This window comes from Myripristis murdjan, chromosome 12 (assembly GCF_902150065.1).
Source record: "Myripristis murdjan chromosome 12, fMyrMur1.1, whole genome shotgun sequence".
In the NCBI taxonomy this organism is placed as follows: Eukaryota; Metazoa; Chordata; class Actinopteri; order Holocentriformes; family Holocentridae; genus Myripristis; species Myripristis murdjan.
The window spans coordinates 23,003,465-23,026,466 of record NC_043991.1 but is presented as its reverse complement, the minus strand read 5'-3'; the positions used below and the strand labels follow the sequence as shown (position 1 = coordinate 23,026,466).

General features: G+C 41.2%; 1 protein-coding gene across 2 annotated transcripts in view; it reads left to right on the top strand.

The window, feature by feature from the left end:
• Nucleotides 1-5,436: 5,436 nt before the first annotated feature.
• Nucleotides 5,437-23,002, top strand: part of eng (endoglin) — a 43,838-nt gene continuing 26,272 nt past the window's right edge. The window contains exons 1-3 of one of the 2 annotated variants that reach the window (XM_030066057.1): nt 5,437-5,552; nt 7,590-7,787; nt 21,485-21,630. In XM_030066057.1, the coding sequence (XP_029921917.1) occupies nt 7,730-7,787; nt 21,485-21,630 (204 nt within the window). In that variant the 5' untranslated portion in view covers nt 5,437-5,552; nt 7,590-7,729. Of the gene's footprint in view, nt 5,553-7,589; nt 7,788-21,484; nt 21,636-23,002 lie in introns of both variants that reach the window. The other variant, XM_030066056.1, reaches the window with a different exon arrangement.

Below are 23,002 nucleotides of genomic sequence, written 5' to 3'. Positions count from 1 at the left end.
AACTTCACGGGTGCTGGCAGGTCCCAGGTTAAGGAAAGCTCCAGGTTTGCCTTTAACAAGCGAAAAGGGCCAGAAGTGACGGCTATGTGCAAACACTTGTTGAGTCCCTGTGCTGTGCTGGGCTCTGATCTAAAGGTGGATCTTGTTGCTCTGTGCTGCTCCGTGTCGGGCCCTGGCTGGCTCGCTTCACCTGCGCGCTCGGTGAGATCAGAGCTGACTCGATCTTGTTCAGCATCAGGACACTCATCTGACCCACGCTGACCCCGACTGGGGAGAGCTGACCCTCACACTCAGCGGCTGATAGGCAGGATTTCTACTTTAAGAAGAAGCCTTAAAAGTCTGTTGGCTTCCTTTGCAACATGTCCTGTCTCCACATGAGCATGCTTCCAACAAGGTTTTTATAAAATCTTTTTTTTTTTTTTTTTTTTTTTTTAAGAACAGAAAATCCACATAAAAAAAAAAAAAAAAAAAAATCAATTAAGAATAGCAAGCAAGAAGTAGAGGTGACAGAAGACAGAAATCATAAAAAATGTACTATTTGCTAAAATGAATGCCAGTATACAATCAGAGGGCAAATACAGAGGATGCTGGTGGCTGAGACATTGTGCAGAGGGCTAACTGCCTTAAAAAAAACGAGAGGTGGTCTTAATTCACTAAACTTATGAGTTGGTTACTACGAGGCAAGCCAGACAAACCTCAAGACATCAGAAAAGAGATCAGTCACCGTGAGTCCTGCTGCATGTGAGCCCACATATCCTATCCTATCATACAGAACTTACAATGTTTTCTCCACAATAGATCCTCTCAGTGTTTAAGAAAACTGTTAACTGTTCATAAAATTCAGATTTTTTGGATGGTATGTACGATTTTTTTGTTTCATGAGTTCTCTTTAATTTGTAGTTAAGTAAATATGAGAAAGTTTAGAAAATTCTTAAGATCCTCAAATTTTGCCCCTGGCATGAGCTCACTGCACTGTAACCAAGAGGACGTTTGATTTCTGTTATGAGCACTCCAGCTCGGTCTGAGTAAAACATTAAAACATCACTCTGCCTTCCCTTTGTCTATCCTTGGAGACAGGGTGGAAAGGCAAAAATACACCCTTTGTATATGCCTGTATCCAAAAACACACTCCACAGTGATATACCAAATGTTTTAGGGTGGTATAAATGGGCTGGCCAACAAATTTAAGAGGGGCATTGGCTACCCTCCTCAATCTGTTCTCAACCATGGCCAAACTCAGGTCCATCATACCACCCACCACCTCCACCTCCATGCAGCTGAGGATGTTATGGATGATGATGATGATGATGATGATGATGATAATGGCGATGATGATGGGTGGCCTGGCCCTCCTCCATGGCCAGACAGTGAGTGAATGAAACAGTCTGTGCCAGACACACAAATCGTACCATGTACGCTGGAGAAGCTGGTGATTGAGCTTCAAGTCAGAAAGAACAAACACAACTTCATCACATCTGGAAAAGGACCGTGAAGTTAGGCTTATTTATTTATTTATTTATTTTATCTAAGCACTTCAGTGGTTTACACATTGAAAAACAATGCATTTTTTTTTATTGCAGAAGTCATATAAATTAAAATATTAGCATTAATAATAGTCTGATAAAGTACAGCCATCTGTTCCTGTATCACCTTACATTGTAACATGAACTGTGAATCAAGAGTAGGAGTTAATGCTTTGCTTGTTATTGAAATCAGGTTGAGTCACTGTTTTTCATCTGTCGTCCTTATTCTCTCTAACTCTCTTAAAAGAAATTCAGTGATCTTATTGCCACATTTGAAAAGTTTAAAACCACCCTTGGACTCACTTGGAAAATTCACCGGCTATAAGTTTGGGAATTCGCTCATGTCATGTAATTTAGGAGACAGGTTTATTTCATATGTGTGAAGCTGATTTGGTGCAAAACAAATTACAGTTCAGCTATGTGATGAACAGTCCAACCACTGGGTTTTTGTTTCACCACAGTGTGCAGTCACTCCTTAGCAGTGTTGCCAGCTCCTGTGTCAGGAAAGTTGCTATTGGCTGTCCCAAAAATCGCTAGGTGATGTTGTCATCTAATTTACATATCAGGCTGATTAACACACATGATTAACAAGCTAGGGCGTTAAGTGAGGAATGGATTGTTATTTCGATAAGCCAAGATAGTACACAAACTCTGAGCTTGTCTTCTTTGGCAGTGCCTTTTTGGGTGCAAACCCTGCATATTGACAGTTTAATATCTTAGAGACCCCCGGCTCCCCTGTAGTTTGCAGCATGATGCCTACCAGTCAAACATTTCTTTTCTACATGGATCAGCGTTCTAAAGAACATCAGTCGTGGAAGTTCATTTGACCTCTACTGGGGGGCTGATAAAAAAAGTTAGATGATGCAGTTGACCATAGGCAGGCCTTTTTAACGGCTGGGGACACTTGCTGATAAATGTGTCCCAGTCCACCTCTAAGTGTGGCTGGAATGATTGGATCTCAATATGTCCTCAAAATGTTTTGAGTGCATTCGGACCTGTATTTAGCGCTGTCCACTTGTGATCAAATCACCCAGGACGGCTGTTAACATGAGGTCTCAACAGTGACTCTTGAAGTCTGCACCTGTAGCATAAGAATAAAGCTTTTCCCTCTGAGGAATCCTTAATCCTATCACAAGAAAGAAAGACAAAAAATGATCACAACAGCTATAGCTAACTGCAGGACAAATGGACAACAACAACAACAAAAAAAAACCTTCAGTTAAAAACAAGACTAGGTCAAACCCTAGTATCTATGAAGGCAAATGGGCCCTTAAAGGAAGCCATCTTCCCTTCTCTTGCCTTCTTTATCATTGGCCACAATTTTGCTGTGGCTGCAGCATCCCGTGGAGAGAGAACCTCACTGATGCGCAGATTGTTCTTCTGAAAGTAGCTGCAGTCTTACACTGTCTCTCCAGATGATATCCCAGTGTGATCTCATGGAGGATCTCATCATGATGCTTCGATGAGGACCATGATTCTTGAGTTTTCCCATATCATGAAAAACATCCAGCACATTGTTCATTTTATCTTATATCGTGGGTGCCACTTCCGTGAGCATGTTCAGGGTCATCAAACAGAGAGTCCCGCCTTTAGTCTCTGCTGCTCCATGCAGTTTCAGGAGTTTTTGGAAAGTAGCATCCTGCATGATGGACAAGGACTGGATAGCTATCAACATATCAGCAACCTCTTTGTCTGAACTACTGTGGCTGGTTTGAAAATTTGGGGACTTTTTCAAGGCGTTTCAGATAGAGGAGCAGCCAAACAGTCATCACCTTGACACACCATGTTTGACATTATTTCAGATGCAGACGTAACTAAAGTTGTGATGTCATTAGCCTCTGAGATTAGCAGCATCACTGTCAGCTCCATCATCGTTTGTAACAACTGAGCTTGCATCAATGCTTTTGCCCATTGGGTTGACTCTGTTGTCAGGCAGTTATCTGTTCATGCTGTAGGTTTCAGTTCAGATATACAATTCATTCCTATTTGTTGATTATAAGCCTTATAAAAACCACCAAGACAAGTGTTAACACACTACCATGCTACCCACAGCAACGGACTTGTGTGCGCTGCAGCCTTCATCATGATGTAGAAGTGATTCAAAACTGAAACTAGTACAAATTGCACCATATTACTTATTATGAACTGTCATGAAACACATTTACAGATTTGCTGTTATTTTTTAATTTATCTTAAACGTGGAGACATGGCAGGTCCAATCTGGGAGGTGCTGGATCTGGATCCGGTTAGCCCTGTCTGCCCTGAATGTACTTCTATTGCGCTTGTCATTCTGTCTCCACTCTGCTGTTTTGTTTTGTTTTTCTCTCATATCCTTTGTTTTTGGCCTTTTATGACTGCTCTGCCCTCCCTTCCTTTTGGTGTCAACGAACCCAATATTGGGCACAGTTTTTGGCTAGATATAGTGTGCCGCTCTAACTGAGAACCTCTGCCCCTCAAACTATATCTGTCAGGCAGACTGGGAAGCCTATTTTTTTTTTATTATTATTATTTTATTGTCACTAAAACTGAAACTTACATTGCCTTATTATTTCATATGCAATGCACCTTCATTTGAGTTCACCATGCTGAGTTTTGAATAGCTGTTAAGGTGCATGTTGAGATGCTACTAAATTAAAATGACCTTTCAGACTCTGGTCAGCTACATTTCACTCACCCTCTCAACTGACTAGATACAAATCTTATACCTAGACAATGAAAAATTTGTACAGTAGCAGCTAAACTCCTGTCGTCCTGCCTCAAGTTTTTTTTTTTTTTTTTTTTTTTCTTATTTTGTTATCTCATTGTGATTGTGCATTTCATTATCCTGTTTTGTCCTGGCATGTTGCATGCTCAGCCGTCCTGTTGGAGAATTCCTCTGAACTGAGCTACCCAAGACCCCTACCTCCCAGCCCCTAATGATCTTCATCAAGAGTTGAAGTACCAGGTAGGCTGGGTTCGACAGGCCTGTTGTGTTTTCATCATCATCTGTCTTGTGCTTTGTTTTGTTTTATTTCATTTGAACACAGTCTACTTAATTTTGTTTTGCCATTGATCGCTACTCGGGTCAGTGTAAGTCTTTGTAAGGGCCCTCTCTCATGCCTATGCAATTGCTGTCTATGGAAATAAACCCTGACCACTGTAGTCTATCACCACTACAAAGCCTGATGCACACTCGCCACAGGGGGTCGTTGTATCTAATTGTACCAAAAGCTTACCAGTGAGACATGCAACAAATCACCACCACCACCACCATCATCATCAGTAACACAGCCACTATACTGGAAGATGTAAGGGACTACTTGGCTCTGCAGGCCCATAGCTGCATCTTGCTTCTTCCAGGAGGCAAAAGAGCCACAGCTCACAGTATGTAGGCAAACGTGATGGGTTATACTGCTTGTGAAAGGCAGTAGGCTGCTAATGGATTCATAAGTGCCACCTAAAAGTCGGTATAGGAATGTACTGCGCCAATTAAAAAAAAAAAAAATAATAATAGGCAAGTAGTGAAGATAGGCAGTGAGTATTGCCTATCTTCACCTCACAAGCAAAGCAAAGTCCCTCTACTAGAATATTATGGTGACACATATGCAACGTCATGAGAGAACCTAGTTATAATAAAGATTTAACTGAGTGCAGGTGTATTTTGATTTTCGTGTTGAAGGTAAATGAGGCCCTGGATAATATTTTGCAAAGTGCATAGCCTATGGTTGATGCTCTGACGCTAAATAAAATGCGATAAAGTCACTAAAAAGTCACAGTGACGGGCACACTTTAACTTCTAAAGCTTACAGGGGTGTAGCAGGGACCATGATGGTTTTTGTAGGGGGCTGCAGGCTGAGCTGAGCAGGCCAGACGCCGCTTTGACAGGAGCGGCGCTTATTAATAACTTCAGGTCAGAATGTGGGAGGGGTGCAGGAGTCAATCTGCGCCCGCCCAGACAAGAACAGCCCAGAAACTTTCAAAAGCTGGATGCAGCCACACTGGCGTCCGTGGATTATAAAGCTAAATCGAGAGAGGCAGCGTGTTTTAGAAGTAAGTTCTGTGTTTCACCACTTGTTTTGACTTTTACATAGGACAGCGGGCAGCCTAGTTTAGTCTGTTTCTCTTATGTGGGAGAGAGGACTTTGCTATTTCCTTGAATTCTCGATCAGTGATAAGTGGGTTTAAAAATGTCAGAATATGGTGGCTAATGTCTTATAACTGCAGCCCAGAAAGTCAATTAATTATTCAAATGATTTAATTAATAGCTTCGTACTATGCGACTTTTTTCATAGAAAGCCATAGACCTGATTATAATTATTTTTTAGACCACTTGGACCTAACGCGTTTCTCCATCTGTGTAACAACTATTTTGTTTAGATTAGCCCCTTTAGTAATTGTAGGCTATAGGGTTGATACAGTGAAACCTATTGTCGCCTATTCACCTTATAGGTAGACTATGACTGTATTTATCTCGGCCTATGTATTTATTTTTATAGGCTATATAAGCATAGGAGCTCCAGTCCAGGGAAATAATGCCTTTGTTTACCTCTGGAGCAGCATAAACAGTTTGCACAGGCTTTTCCTTCAGTTCTATACGAATCATATAACATAAGCGGTCTGCCTGTTATCAGATCTTGGCATTGTGATATTACATAAAGAGAGCGATGCCGTAGTGCTTCCTGACAGAGACGACCAGAAGTTATGGCTGCTGACCACAAGATAACCCTTGAGTTCAGATTCCCAGAGAGACAAAAAAAAAAAAAAAAAGCTGATCCCCTTGGAACAAACAGATTTGACCGCAAAATTTAAGCAGCGTTTGTCTCTTTTTGTCTCTGATTTCTGACTTTCTGTGGGGGAAAAATGCTTATCGCAGAGCAGCAGCCCTTGTAGCTGACCAGTGCCGATAATCTGGTCTTAATTATTACACTGGATAAGGTCTACTTGAGTCATGCGTCAGGTATTTTTATAATTAAGACACAATAAAGAGCTAGGCCTGCATAAAGGCTGTTTAATCTCTGTACCCAAATGGTTATCTCCCACAGTTATGGTATTATATTTCTGAGAAACCTATTTGACTATACTGTGCAAGCAGCAACTTCTTTTTCAAGATTCTGGAGCTCACACCAGCTAACATGACAAACCATCAAGATGGCCCTCAGTTTTCCTTGCCAAACCAAATTATTACCCAACACAAAACAGAGTAAGAAAAAAACACTGGAATGAACTAATAAAATCCCAAAGTAAATTCGAAACATTTGCAGACCTAAATAGAGAACACAAACTTGCAGATCTTACAGCAGTCTGTTGTGACTGAGCCTCAACTGAGAAAACCCTTGATTGGATCCAGACGCAGTGAGCAGAGGCCGGCTGTAGGAAGAGGCTGACACAGGCGGCCGTGCTGCCCAGAGAGGTCAGCCTGTGCTCACTCTGCACCAGCGGAGAGGTGGAGACAGAGCTGCATTTCCTCTTGCACTGCACAAAATATCAACACATCAGTTTCCTAAACTTCACCTCAGCTTTAAAAATAAACCACAAAATGACAAAGTCCAACTAATTTTTTGGAGAAATACATTATGATGCCACGGTAGCTGCAAAATACATCTTTACATGTCATAATTCAAACAGAAACAATGAAAACCAAACATTTATCATTAGATAAACTGTATAGAGTGATGTATCTGTTTAGAATTGTATTGACATAAATAGATTATACTGTTTCAATTGTGTTGTCCCTATCTTTTTTTGTATGTTTGTTCAATGCCTGTTTGAAATCAGTTGAATTGAGTTAAATTGAATTGAGAGACACAGAGACAGATGTTGCAATTATCAAATCACATACATCTCGGTATTTTCATTCTCGGGAGGATAAGGTTTTAAAATGCGCTTTGAGTAACATAATGAGCATGATGATGAATATTCTATCATATTCTTTGCCTGGCATTTGCATTCGGTGTTCTCTTTTGCATAGTAAACTGAGCGTACTAACCTATATTACATGCTCAGTGTAGCAGTGGAGTGATCTGCATTTGGTCACGTCATCGTCAGCCATTCATGTCTCTTCATTGATTCTCCGCCTTTCTCTTCTAGCTGACCTTACAGTCTTCAAGACTGGAACTGTCTGCTCGTCCACCACCTCAGTCACTGCTACAGTCACCGCCAGAGCACCTACATACCAACTGGAGACCCACTCCACTCAAACCAAGACCTGAAACCCAAACTTTAGAGACATGGAGGGTCATATAGCACTCGTAGTCCTGCTTCTGTGCACCACCGTTTCAGTCTCAGGTAAGTCTGTCAGTCTTTATTTCTTCAGTCACTGGAATTCATGCTAGGACGTTTGGTGGTCCAGAAGTGTATAAGCTTAGACATTGGACTATTCCTGACTTTAGCCAATACTTTCTGTTTTAACTTTGTCCTGTCACAAGTTTGCAATTCTGACTTCATCTCATTCTCAAAGCCAAATAAGAACACTGTTTTAAGTACAAAGTCTCTCTAGTGTTTTATAGATTACTCTTGACAGCAAATATGAAATAGATCGTTGAGATTAAATGTGTGCAGCTGCAGATAAACGATATCTGGTCATATACAGAGCACTGACGGGTTTAGTTCTTTTTTTTTTTTTTTAGCTGGTTACTGATAGTAATATTTGTTAAAAAGTCAGTCCACTCCAGGCACACAAAATACACACAAACATGTGGACCCTCTTGAGATTTGGTGTTTGGTTTGTGATCTTCCCTCCATATCCTCCTGTACTGGCAGTTTGGCTCGCCATATCAAATTCAAACTCTAATCCTTACAAGGTGGCAAATGGACCTACATCTCTATCCCCTCGGGCCGCGGTCCAGCCCTGTCCTCTGAACCATGCTGTACACTCTGCTACTTTGAGGCGCTTCAATCTCACTTCCTCACAGTGACCTGGCGTCATCTTGCCCAGCCTTGACTCAGTGATTTACGTCAGTTGTCAGACTTCTGTGGCTCCATGCACTTCCTTACAAATTACTGGTTGCTGAAATGTTGGTGATCTAGCAATGTAAATGCATTCTACCTGTAAATAAGCTAAATGGTGACACTGTGAAAGGTAAATGTAGTTTTTATCATCAACCAAGCAAAGGATGTTTCCCCTGTTCCCCTGAAAGCTAAAAAAGATTCATTAAAAGTCTGAGGTACTTGGAAAGTGCTCAGAAAAAAAATACAGTGCATCACAGCAGCTCTTTGGAATAAAAAGGTGTCATATTTGTGTATATCATAAGAGATAGGAAAGGATTTTGATTTTACAGGTGGTGTTGTTGTTGTGTGTGAAATACATTTCCTTGCAGGCATAATACAGCATCTTCACTCTATAGGGCAGTTATTTGACTAGTGTGTAGGGTCCCTCAGGATGTCAAAAATATAACCCCACCGGTTCTAGATAATCACTGGAAGACAAAGTGTGTCTGTTTGTTGTGAAATCTAGAGGGTTAAAAATGTTTTCCCAGGATCAGTTGTGACACTCCACTGTAGCTTAGCTGACTGGCTCTCACAGGATTTCAGTCTTGAACTCTAGTCTTCCCAAGAACTCATTACTGTGCATGGAAATTCTAGCTGTACAGCAGGAGAGGTGTGATTGAGTAAATTTCAGAGCTCTTGATTTCTAATAGCAAGTACACAGGACTATCACTGTAGCTGACTGCGGAGGGGTGTGCTGTATTTGGCCAGCTGAACTCTTTCTATTTAGTGTTTTTTTCCACTGTGTTCTCAGTTCTTCCTGACAGGGAAAATATGTTTAATATGCCCCCTGCTGATGCAGGCTTCCCTGTGGGAGCCTGGCATCATGATATTGACTGCCAGGCGTCCTGCTGCACTTCTGCCTACCCCAGAGTCGCCATGGGCAGTGGGAAAAGTACAATAGTGATAGCAGAGGAGGAGCTAGCTCTGTGGCAGACAAGGGAGCCACCACTGGGACCTGTATCCTCAGGAAGCCACGATGGAGACTGCTGATGGAGAATCACGACTGGGGGCGACTGTTACTGAAGTGGGGTGGGGATGGGGCAGACTTATGAAACTCTCCAATGACAAATAAGCGGCACAGAAGGCATTTGGTAGTAAAAGGAGGTAAAGAGGGAACTGAAAGAGCAAGAGAGAGAGAGGAGCAAGGGAAAGACAGAGTAAGAGAAATGGAAGTAAAATAATGACACAGAAAAATGTCTACACAAAAGGCACGTCTAAAAAAAGAGAAACAAATTTTGTTCTACAGGGAGATGGAAGAAATAGGGGGAGAGAGATAAAAAGCAAGAAAAGGAAAGAGATGACAAAGGCTTCTCAGAGGGCCTGTAGAGGAACAAACAGAAAGGGGGAAAAAAATGCTCATGTTAAAAATGGCGTCAAGTCAAAATAGTCCACTTCCCCTCTTGCGCTGTAGTGGGCTGGCTCTGCCTGCAGTCAGACTGGGTGGTAGGGAGACGCGACCACTTGTCGCTCCCTCAGACTGATTTCTATCTCCTTGTGTTATGCCCCTCCCAAATAACAATCCATTTCTGACTGCCTTGCTTTTCCTCTGTTTGAATACAGAGTGCAGTGTGGAGGAGCCTCACTAGTGTGTTATGTTCCTCTCCTTTGTTGTTTGTCCCTATTGGGTTTACACTAGCTAACGCTTGATCTGCTAGGAAGATGGTTCTAGGAACCCATGTGGCTCATGAATGATGTTGTGTCGCAATATTTCTATAGGAAAAAAATATAGCAATAGATTACTGTAATGTGACTGTTTTCAATTTTGAGTTGTGATACACACAAAACAGTGTAGAGCACATCACATCCCAGCAAACAGATTAAACAGATGCTTTCTCATAATCAGAGAGTGCCTTATCCAGATTCAGATTCAGATCAACTTTATTACCCCACGAGGTGAATTTTTTTGGTCCATTAAAAAAAAAAAAGACCATGGGATCCACAGTAAACAGAATATACAGTTAGACCACCACATAATCATAAAATGTCCTGATGTTTTTTAAATGTGTTCTGATGTTTTTTAAATGTGTCCTGTACGGCGACCTTGAGTGCCAAGAAAGGCGCCTTTGAATAAAATGTATTATTATTATTATTATTATTAAAACACATTTGAACACAAACATCCACAATCCATATCAGTAGACAATCAAAACACTGAATCCATGTCGTTGTAACACAATTTCACATTCCATATCTATACAATGTGATTTTTCTCATTTATTTCCCAAATAAGCATAGCTGTTTATCTTTATAGAGTTGCCTTTCAATGAGGAAGTGTTTCTATTACTTTGCACTAAGGTTTTGTGGTATAATACAATGGCAAATAAGCAAGAGGTATTTTAGAATCATCTCAGTGGCAGATAGACTGAGACTGAATGATGAAGCTGTCAGTTTAGCATGGCGGTCATGATACAGCCGTGGATGTGAGGTGGTCCTAGCCTGGATTTGCCCTCACCATCGTCTCCTGGTGACTGTGAGGTCTTGTGCCCCCTGGCCCAGGCTGGTCAGCATGCAGTGGCGTGAGCATCGAACGGCTCATTAGTAGTGAGTGAGATAAATGCCTCGTCAGCATGGCGACCACTTGTGCCCAAGTTAACATGCCTGCTGTCTGCTCAGATAAGGCATGGTATTATGTGCTCTTATCTCTGGGTCTGTCTGCCCATGGCCAATTCAGGGGTCTGCACAAATGAAGGAAAACCACCTGCATATTAGGACAAATTGGAGGGAAAATTTGACTCTCCAGCTGACTTACCAATAACTTTGGAACAAAGGGTCTCACTGTGGGAGGGCTCCAATGAAGGAAAATTAAAAAATAGTTTAATTTCACACCATACCACATCATTTCACAATTATTTAATTCAGTAGTTAACCCCTTGAACTCTGATTTTTCTGCCTTAAGAGCCTTTAAAGTTGTAAAAAAAAAAAAAAAAAAAAAAAAAAAAAAAAACTTCTATGTTATGCAACCATGTGGAGTACATTTTTTGTATCTATTAATTACAATACTTGATTCAAGCTGTATCATGTTTTTATTAAGGGAAATATTCAAACCCAAGATGCCATTGTTTTATGGTTGCGCAATTACATCATTTAGACAATACTGAGATGTGCTGTGTATCATTTTATACACCTTTCCCTGTGATTCAGCAGGACATATTTGGTAACTTTGGAAACCTTTGGATTGCCAGTAGAGCTTAAAATAAAGTTCTGTGGGTTTGAACAAAGCTTGGCTGCGAAGCAATGACAAACCTACCCTTGGGACTGGCAGAGTTCAAGAGGTCAACAAAAAAGGCTTTTTTTTCTGTGATGAGAGTCCCCAAGCAAAATACTCTCACACAAAATATTCTCAGCCAAAATGTTTTCAAATGTTGCATGCTGTAATGTTTTGTGGCATAAAACAGTCAAACTTTTGTTATGAATTTTTCTTAAGTTTTAAAAGAGACATTTTTTTTTTTTACTTGTGTACCCAATCTGCTTTGCATAGATTATTTAGTGTGTTTCTTCAAAGTTACTAGACAACATATTACCAGCAAAGAGCTTGCAGACATTAGGCTGATATAACCTTGGCAAGACAACAATTTGTTTGGATTTTCAACAAAATCTCCATTTTGTGAATCTAAATTTACTCCCCATTACATTTTAGTGAAATGCTGAAATAGAATTGTACTGTACCAAAGACTTGGCTACATGCATAGTGCTGAGGATTTGGTTTAGGTGCCACTGTGTTTCCAGCTTATAGCATTTTATATGCTAGTAGTGGGCAGTGAGGTACAGTGTGGACAAGATAGGCAACTGTCCTCTTGACTCAGGTGTCACACTGCTTAGTCTGTTGTCAGAGAGGTGAAATCGCTCTCTAATGTCTGACTGTGTGTGTGTGTGTGTGTGTGTGTGTGTGTGTGTGTGTGCATGCGCGCGCGTGTGATAGAGTGAGTGAATTTTGATTTGATGTTGAAGAGTACAGAGTTTGGGTGAATCTTCACTGGATATGAAGCAAACCCTTTCAGATGTGATTTACTTTAATCTGCTCTTGTTACTGTGGTAAATCAAAAAGCAGACTCAGAAAAAAAAAGGATCTTGAAATGTCTGACTTTTCTCCCCATCTGGTAATAAAACTACAACAAATCCCAAAGTCATGCTCAGGGTACTTAATAATCTTTTCACAGACTCTGGAGGGAAGAAAAAAAAAAAAAACATTTGTTGAACAATTCTGCTACTCAAAATGCTTTCATTACTTTAACAGTCAGATGATTGAGTTTTGCGAGTGCTCTTCCAGAACACCTCTGCAGTAAATCAGATCCTTAAGGGTAGAAATCTTGGTAACACTTAATTCTAGGGTACACTTATTAGCCATTACTTATTTACCGGCCCCATACGGAACAAATTATATAATGGGTTTAATTCAGGTGTACTTACTAACTAACTAACCATTATTAAGCATTAATTATAGGCTTCTGGTGAAAAAGGCATGCAGCATGAGGTGCTTATAGGTAGTAAAGAATGACTAATATACTCACAATAATAAACAACATCTCACTAGTTAATAAGTGTACCTTGTTACTTAAAACTCAGTTTGAGGAGAAAAGCCAGTCACATAAGTGAATGGAACATATGAATTATACCTTGTTTGTGATCACATCTGGATTATACAGTAACAGATCACTATTCATGAGCGGCAACATGAAATGATGCATTTCATTTCATGCCTGTCTTCACAGAATCGGAATGATCTGTAAAAGCATGTTTGTCGGCATCAAAGAATATCAAATGCCCAAAGACTAGCAGCACACAGGGCATGAAGTGAGGGAGAGAATGACTGAGTAAGTGAGCCATAGGCCCTCCATGCACCATTGGATTTGTTGTTCCATTGACTTCCGACACAATGAGACGACTGACAAATGGCTCCCAGAGGTGTAAACAGAGCTAGTGTGAAGACAAGCTGTCTCCAGACAAGCGATCAAATCCTCACAACCTCTGCAGCAAGCAAAAGGAGCAATGCCCAACACGCAAGCACACACACACACACTCACTCACACTAAAATACTCCAAGGCCATAAAACTGACAAGACTAATCAGCAATTGATAGAATTTGGAGACTTTGGGGGAGAGGGAGGTGACACGGTAAGGAAGCTAGTGTGTACTACGCAGTGTGTAATGTGTAGTATGCCGGGGTGAGAGGCCAGGGGACAGTGCAGGCCCCTGCAGAGCACTGATAAGAGCTTGTTTACCTTCCTGTGGATGGTCAGGCCTCAGTCTGCAGTTGCGGAAACGTCGGGACAATAGGTGTGTGTGTGTGTGTGTGTGTGTGTGTGTGTGTGTGTGTGTGTTTAGCCGAGAGAGACTTGAGCCAGCCTTGAAGCCCCCCTTTCCCTCGCTCCCTCACGTCTCTCTTCTCTCCAGCTAACTCTGATACGAGTACTAACCCCACCTTCCCCTTTCCCCTCATGACTCTGTCGGCTGACCCCGCTCACAAACAGTTTATCCTATCCTGAGGGACCAAGGCAGACAGTTGGTCTTGATGCTGCCCTCTGCAAGGGTTATCCTTGCTGGGGTTTTTTTTCTTCTCTTTCCCTCTTACACAATGCAGGCATACAGTGTCGCCTCAAGGGCCATAACACTAGATCATCAGAGAAAATTCTCCTCATGGTCCCAACCACTCTAACAGAGCCGGGTTAATCTGCCTTTTCCTTTCACGCTTCGCAAGCCTGGAATGAGCTACAAGCCATACTTAACTTTCTTAATCTTTACCCTGTCTTGGCACATCGAAAAATATGTTAATCAGATTTTATAGAACAATGATATTGCTTTTAAAAAGAGCCATTATTTACCATGAATCTATTTGTTTTTTTATCTCCTGATGCCTGAATGTTTTGTGTCTGTTTGTTTTGTCTTCGATTTGTGTATTATTTTATGATGAAACCTTTTTATTTTTCCTGCTGCCCTCTCCCTAGCAGATGGCATATTGTAACTCAATGTAATTATCTGGTTAAATGAACGAGAAATACAATGAAAATCTTTCTCTATATATATAGTTATATCAATAACTAAAACTGTATAAATTAGACAGCTTTGTAGTTGCTGTAAAGTTTAAAGTTTTTTTTCACTTTGATGGAGTCAGGCTAATGATTCCCATAGACATCAAGTCTTTATGCTAAGCTAACATGAAACGCTATCTACATGAGTTGAACTGTGCAGAGGTGAAAATGGTGTTGAATATCTGAGTCTGTGTATGTCTGGTCTCAGTCTGGGCAAGTCAGAAAAAGGGTATTTTGCCCAAAACATTGGAGTTTTCCTTTAAGGCTCTTTTTCTGCTCTCAGTGTTCAAACTAGATGTGCTGTCAACAGCAGCATATGCCTGAAATGATGAGTTTTGATTGACGCTGGCGGTAGAGGAAAGGTTATAGGGTCACCAGAATCAATAGGATTTTTTTTCTCTAGGTGTCATGAATGTACACAGAGAATTCGAAAAGATTCGAATTAGCTGGAATTCAGTCATCGCAATCACAACCAGGGTCTGCAGCAGAGGACTCAGAGGTGGTTGGGGTGAATCCATAATATCCAAAACAAAGTTGTCTCCAGTGTTCTTACTTGCTGCTAATATAACACTACTACTTCTGGTACTATTGCTATTGACACAGACACACGCACACAGGCACACACACATTTTATCCTACCCCCCCACACACATAGGGAAATCTAAACTGCTTACACACTAGCTTGCATACATATACACAATCCTCGCTACACACATGCACATTCAGAAGCATACTACACACATACAAACATAGTGATTGTCTTGTGCTGCCCAGTGGTTTCTGTTGGCGGTGCGCTGCTGTTATTTCCCTTCCAACAGTAGCCACTTCATAATTCTGGGGAATCATAACACTTGAACAACTCAGTTTCTCGCCTTTGCTTTTGTTGTAACTATTGTTGCTATAGCCCTGTTCGCATACACATTCTCACTCTGAGGAAAGTAGGTGCAAATGAGGCAGGTTTAGGGAAAGCAGATACAAGAACAAATTTATTTTCACTTCTTCATCATAGAATTACTCCTGAAATGCATCAAAGGTCACACATTGAACAGTTAACAGTGTGATTCTGTAGCCATGAGCATGCAGTATCTGAGGGTAAAGCAGTATTTTAAATAAATGAATGATGTTTGATGCCTTCTACTAAATAATAAACAGGGGAAGTGCAGAGAATTATTTATATAGTCATGCTTTTATAGTTCTACTCAGCAGAACTGCCCAGCTGGCCTGCTGAAGGGCTCAGGGTCGGGTGCCTGACAGCCGGGTGACCCACAAAAAAGTTGTATAATGGGTCTTGACCGTCATTATAACATTTTGCATTGTTAAGTGAGTGTGTGAGGGAGGAAGAGGTAGGCTATCTCTGTGTTTGTGTGTGTGTGCACTGGCATGTCAGTAAATTTGCATACAGTAGGGTAGACTACTGCCTCTTACAGAGAAGCTGTCCTGTGTGTGTGTGTGTGTGTGTGTGTGACTGATTGAGTTCATTTTAATTTTCACTCTGCTCCGCTATGTGGATTGATTCTGCCAAATAGGTTAGTTATGATGATTGCAGAAGTAAAAATAAAGCACTTTAAAGTGAGGGACTGTGTAGCCGATGTGTTTAATCACAGGATTAGGACTGGACTTATATTTATGGTTTCAGGCGGGTCCAGATTTGACACGGACATAATTGCAGGTAACAGGTTGGGTTCAGTACAAGTGTGGATTTGCAAAATTGGACCCGTGCAGGACTCTGGCTCCGCTGCAAACATGATATTGGACACAACCAAAACTTGTTTCTGAAGTCCTGCTTGAGCAACCTGCAACCTGGCGACAACAGGGCTGGCAGTGAGCAGTGAGCAGCCAGCAACCAGACGGTTTCCTGCTGCTCATGAATATTTTGGTCCTGGCACATAGTAAGAATATCTGTGGGTGGAATATTCCTTTAACGGGTTTGTGCTCTCTTGGAAATGTGGAGAAACCGCTGCGAACAGACTCAAGAGGAGAACTTGAAACTTTGGTATTTAAGCATTGTTGTCAGGACTGATTGAAAAATACAGTGTGTGTAAACAGTGAAGTGGCAGCAGTTAGGTGTTTACTGATGCTGGCAGTGCTGTAGCAACAGAGACATGCACAGCGGATGAGATGAAAATGAAATGGTTTGACTTCAAATTAGAATCTTAAAAACATAGCTTGAAAATAGCTTTAAATAGATGTAGTTTGTTAGGTGGAGAGTAGGGCATGTTGTTGACTCATGCTGCTGGACTAAAACACCTCCAACAGATGGTAGTCTCAGACCTTAGGCTGTACAATTACAGTTTTGAGTCTGACTGTAGCTCATGAGAGGAGCTTTTTGCCTGCAGTGTCCAACCACATCCATCAGCCACCCAGAACACCTGTGGCAGAGCAAGTGCATGCACAAAGATAATTATATGATTGCTCCTGAGGGGTCTGAGGGTTGGTCAGTGGTCATCATCAACCAAGTCCAGGCATAACCTCTATTACCAAGAGAACAAGCTAATTACCAGCGAGGCTGTGTTTAATTTAATTTAACATTTAGAAAGTGGAAAGTGCTACTTGCCAGTGCGCCATGTGTATCCAGCAGCACCAAGACACAAGCCCACTGTTGTTCCTCTGCGGCAGTGTGGTTTCCTCCTGACCAGTGGAAAAATACATTTAGGAGATTTGGGTTGGGGTAATTGATTAATTGCGTGTTTATGGATCATTGTTTGCAATTTAAATAAGGAAATTGCTAGAATCACTCTGATATATTGCTCCGATGGTGTAGCAATAACAGGACAGCAATAGCCTGGAGTTTTCTTTTTTTTTTTTTTTGGTCTGTTCTTCTGCAGTGTGCGGGAATTTGATGATTTGATGATTTTGGAGCATGTGGCTGATAGATGGCTGTGGTTTGCCAATGTACTCACCTATCTCTCTCTGGAATATCCTGTGGCCAGGAAAGGGAGAACAGATAGGAGGACACGTGGGAGAGGCTGAGATTTTTTATTTTTTATTTTTTTATTTTTTTTTTGCCTCTTGCTAAGTTGTGGGTCAAGGGTGTTGAGGAGATCCAGGAGAACTGCCCTGGGTAGTCTGCAGTGCATCACGAGCCATATGCCGTTATCAGATTTCTATTTTGCCTTCACTCGCTCCTCAAGGCTGTTCCGATAACTGCAACTGTTGTGTTGTGTTTGGCTGCTTTCTCATCAGCCTTGCACATAAAACATGACGGAGGCCACTTTGCTGTCATTGTACGCAACAACGAAATTATGTTTGGTGACACTCAGACCAGCAGCAGTCAACAAGATAAAAAAAAAAAAAAGTCACATAAAAACAAGATTTAAAAAAACTCCAGGGGTGATGGAGGCTACAGCTCTGAAGAAGAGGCAGTTACTCAGTCTGTTAATCCAGGTTTTAATGGTGCGGGATCTTTTCCCTAATGGCAAGGGGACAAACAGAAAGTGGCCTGGTGTGCTGTGTCTTTACTGTTGTTGTTACATTTCTTTTGTAGGCGGCTAGCATGCACAGGGTCCAGGTCTGGGAGCACAGAACCCATAATCCTCTGTGCTGTTTTTACCACCCGGGCCAAGCCCCTCTGTTTCTCTGCTGTGCAGAGATTTGCTGAATGTGCTTCCAGCTCAACAGAATTGCCTGTTATGGCTATGGATTTGTTCATGTAGTTTTGTTAATATGGTTATTAACACAAACGTTTAATCAGAAACTTCTTTAGTGTATTTGCTCTAAGTCCTCCAAGTACATGTTATGTTTTTACATTGCCTAAGAACTTCAATGCACTTCAAGGCACTTCAATTTAGGTAAGAAAAAAATTGTGAAATGCTGAAATGCTTGTGGAAATGTCTGTATTGGGGTCTCCTGGGGGCTCACCGTGTAGAGCGTGTACCAGTATAAAATACGTAATGTAAAGGCTAAACCACAGCGGCCTGCGTTTGATTCCAGCCCAGACCTTTTGCTTCATGTCATCCCCTCTCTCTGCCCTGTCTTTCCTGTCTCTTCCACTGTGTCTGTCTAATAAAGCAGAAAAAAACATCTAAAAAAAAAAAAAAAGAAATGCTTGTAGTTAAGATCTGATCATATTTTGTAAATGAGGCCCATTATCTGTCCCCCCCAAATCCTAATGAATTTTATTTATATTGTCGCCCTCATAACTAAGATCTAAATGTAAATCTCCATGAACCATAAACATTTCTTGTCATGGAATGGGAAATGGAGGGGACAGATAAAAGTAGATAAAGAGGAGAGGGAATGGAATGGTGTGTCTATACCTCATTTACCACCAAACCACTTAGTGAGGCCATTGGCATTTCCTGGGTCAAGATGGCAGAATGAATGCTGTTGATGACTGGTAAAAATACGCATGATCACACATGTGCAATCTACACACACAAACTCACACGCGCGCCTGTGCGCACACACACACCACGGTGAAATTTAAACCGAAACCCCCAGGCGACTGCAGTCATGAGCTGCTGACTTGGTCACAGCAGAACGGGAGGCCTGTAACTTCATGGATATGGAGAAATAGACATTAACACACACAGCCAGAATAACAGGAAATTGGCCTTGACCTTCGGGGTAAGGGAGGAAGTGAGAGATGACAAAGTGGAGAGGATGGCTCTCCATCTTGCTTTCCAAAGAAAGCCACAGCCCATTGCTGAACAGATAAGGCAGCGGCAAATATGCTGTCACACAAATAATTCCTCATGTCCCTCATGGCCACTCAGTACCAAGAATGTGTCCTTTATTTGACCTGTAATTTCTCTTGGACCAATAGGTGTAATTCTGAACATACCGGAGTGTGCTAGTGGCATGCATCATTCCCTCAGGTCTCATCTGAAATATTGTTCATGACATAGTGAAAAACAAAGAATGTTGCACTCCCCTTGGGCTAATCAGCGTCATTTATAAAAAAAAAAAAAAAAAAAGCCAAACGCACCAGAGAGAAGCATGCTTATTGCTGTTATGTGTGGAGCAGGGGGAACAAACACAGATGTAGCTGCCACCCTTGTCCCTGTGAAAATGCCAAAACTCAGTGGCCGAGAGGCATCATTCCTCCAAGTTTTGTTAAAATCCAATCAATGGCATCCAAAGCTATTGTGCATGACACGTGAATGAACGAATTGAAAATGGAGCACCCCTCTTGGGTCAGTGAGTGTAATTCTGAAAATGCCAGAGCACAGTACTGATCAAGTTTCATCAAAACTCTATCAGCAGATATCTGCAGGAATATTATGCGACACCGACAGAGGTGCAGAGTGAATGATTAAACAAACAGTCGACAAATCCATAGTACTTCCTCAGTTGAGTTGATTTTCTGTATTTGGAGACCAAATACAGAGAAAGAGCTGAAGATGTAACCCCTTTCTTTTTCTATCCTGGTTTATTTTTTTCTCGTCGTCCCTTCTCCTTCATCAGTGACATTGCCTCAACCAAGGTCTTTGTCGTAATTAGCACTCTACCTAAATATGGCGTATCCTGTTAACCTTACAAATGTTGCTATTTTGTGTTACCCCTATCCTCTGTCTTCCTCCTTCCTCCTCATCTCACTGATTTATTCTGCATCTCCTTCGCCAAACAGATACTTTCTCCTGATGATACAGTATTGTTATTGTTTTTTCTTTCTTTCTTTTTTTGGATCTGTTTTTCCATATGAGTAATTGCTGTTGCTGGAAAACTACGTACAGTTGAGGCTGCTCAGTAGCATCAGCTTCATCCTAGTGGGTCATCATTAGGGCTGCACAATTAATCAAATTCACATTGAGTGCATTAATCAAATTGCAGCAGCTGCAGTTTTTTGATAAAGGTAAAATCTGACAGTATACCTGCAAATCATATTGTCCAGACAATAAAAAAAAATAATAATGTTTTGGTACAGACCCCAGCAAAAAATCGCACCATCCTCATTTTACTGTTTCTTTTCCCAGTTAAAGGGAAAATAATGATACAAAAAAATCCCTGCCACTAAAATTACAAATATTATCATAATGGCAGTATCTGTCAAAACAATCACAGTATGTTTTTTTATTTATTTATTTATTTTTTTTTTTTCACCGTATCATGCAGTTCTAGTGACCACACACAGTTAATATTCAGATGATCTGTGCCTGTCTAGTGATTAGGTGTGATTAGCTGCAAACTCTGACTCTGATTTCATCAGAGCGCAGTCCACTTGTGTCAAGAGACAGACAGTCTGAGCATAAGAGGCTTTAAGGCTTGGTCCTGAACAGCCAATCCAGAGTAGAGAATGCTTCAGCCATGATGCTCACCACTCAGCGCTGCCACCAGGCTCGGATACTGCCCCTGGCAGACCCTCTCATTTGTCATTGGGTAGGATGTGGCATGGCCAAAAGGTTAAGCCTCTGTGGGAAAGGACACCTGACCCTGAACGCTGCACAGTGCTCTGCCTTTGCTCCTTTGCTGTAGCCCACTTCTTTTGGAGGGAGGATATGATTGATGGAGAAAATTTTGTGACCATTAGAATAAAAAAAAAAAAAAATCTCATTAAACTCAGCCATTTGAGAGCAGAAAAAGATCCCATCAAGTAATGATCTCATTTCTAAAAAGTAATGCTGTATCTTTTACTCCTATATTTCAAATTATGATTAATTAATTAATTAATTAAATGAGCTACTTTAGAACTAGACATTGCAGTATTTTTTCCACCATTGTTTATGGGTAAAGCCTTATATTTATGGGTAATATTAGGCTTAAAATTAGATAATTGTCAAGTGATATGAATATTTCTTTGTCTCCTAATAGCGTTTCTTACTACAGTGCCAAACGTTATGATCAGTTTTTCTGTTCAAATGTAGACTGCGTCTGGCACAAAAGAAGCAGTTTTCAAAAGATATTATAAGACCCTGTAGACTACATCCAAATTGTGCATATGTTCTTGGAATCTGCATTTCGAGACATGACACTACCATGAACTACCGCACTATTTGATGTGATACTGATTGTGCATTTCATTTCTTTCAGCCTCCAGTCAGACGTGTTCACCACAGAACACTACTGACAACCCTTGGGTCCAGGTGAGGGACATGCCCATTGGCTGTTGGACCAGTTTCCTCAGAGAGGACAAGGCAGAGGTCCACATCCTGAACGTCCACTTCAAACCAAGAACGGTAAGCGAGTCAAGTTGAAGCTCAAGTCAAAGCTTAGCTCGTTGTTAATGCGGTAAACAAGCACAAACTTCAAAAATATGCAACAGAGAGAATGATACGTGATACACACTTTGCTGTTTTGTTAAAAAATCTTCTTGATGATATTTGAGCAGGTTCAATTCTATAGATGTAAATCACAAATAAAATCAGTGGTTTCAGGAATACCACACCGTCCCAGGAGTGTGCACACTACTGGAAAGTTGTCTGTCAACTTTTACTTTAAATGTTTATTGAAAATTAGAAAACAGAACAAATTTAACCTGATTTCACCCTGTGTGCACAAACAGAATTGATTAGACCTGCGGGGGGGGGGGGGATCAAAGCCCATCCCATTGGTGAAGCCCAGTTTGTTGTATAAAGTATCAACAGCAACAAAAAAAAGAAATCTAGACTTAGGTCACATCATAGGCAAAATGGAGAGTGGAAAGAGAAAGAGCATGTGAGATTGCTCGGTGTTCGTGGTGTAACGGCCTGTCAGTGAAGAATTTGCTCACTGGGTGAGATCATATCCACTAAACTGGCAACTTACATTCCCCATGTGGTGAAATGTGAACACAAAGAACACCTACATCTTCAAAATCTATCAGTCTGACAGCCTGATGCCAGACATGAGAAGAGAGAAACCGGGTCCTCTGTGTGGCCACGCTTTGTTATCCTAACCGAGCAATGAAAATAGGCAGTGTATTCAAAGACATAAAGAGACATAAAGACCTAATTGTGGATTTTGATTTGGGTCACTTTGCAAAACTTTTTAGCATTAAGGAATGACACAGAAAGCGAACTCTAGAAAAGTTAACCTATATCTTGTTATTGTTGTTCCGGGCTCCATTATTCACTGTCCAACACTTTCTGGTCAGCCAACATTAGTCATTTCTTTATCAGTGTGCGCAGCTTCTTTGCCTGCTCTCTTCCTCCTTACATATGCGTCTTGTACTATTTTCATATATGTCTTGCGCTGAAAAACATCCCTTTATTAAATCTCTCTTTTATTTATCCATTTCTCATTTGGTTGATTGACTGGGTGTTGGTAGTGAGAAAGGGAGGTAAATGAATGTGCCGTGTGCACTAACAGAATTGTGCAGTATCCAAACAAGCCTCCCTGAATCCCTCACGTCTGGGAAATTATTGAAGGCACATCGAGGCCCTGAGAGCCTCCCCTTCTTCAAGCGCAAAGAGGATGAATGGTGAATTTTCTCACATTTTCTCTTGAAGAGGACTTCTAACAGTGAACCGTGTTGACCACGTGCGCCTCATCTGCCATTGTGCATAAGTCCCATTCGTATCACAAAACTCCAAACATTCGATTGAATTAATGCATTTCAAGGCGTCATCT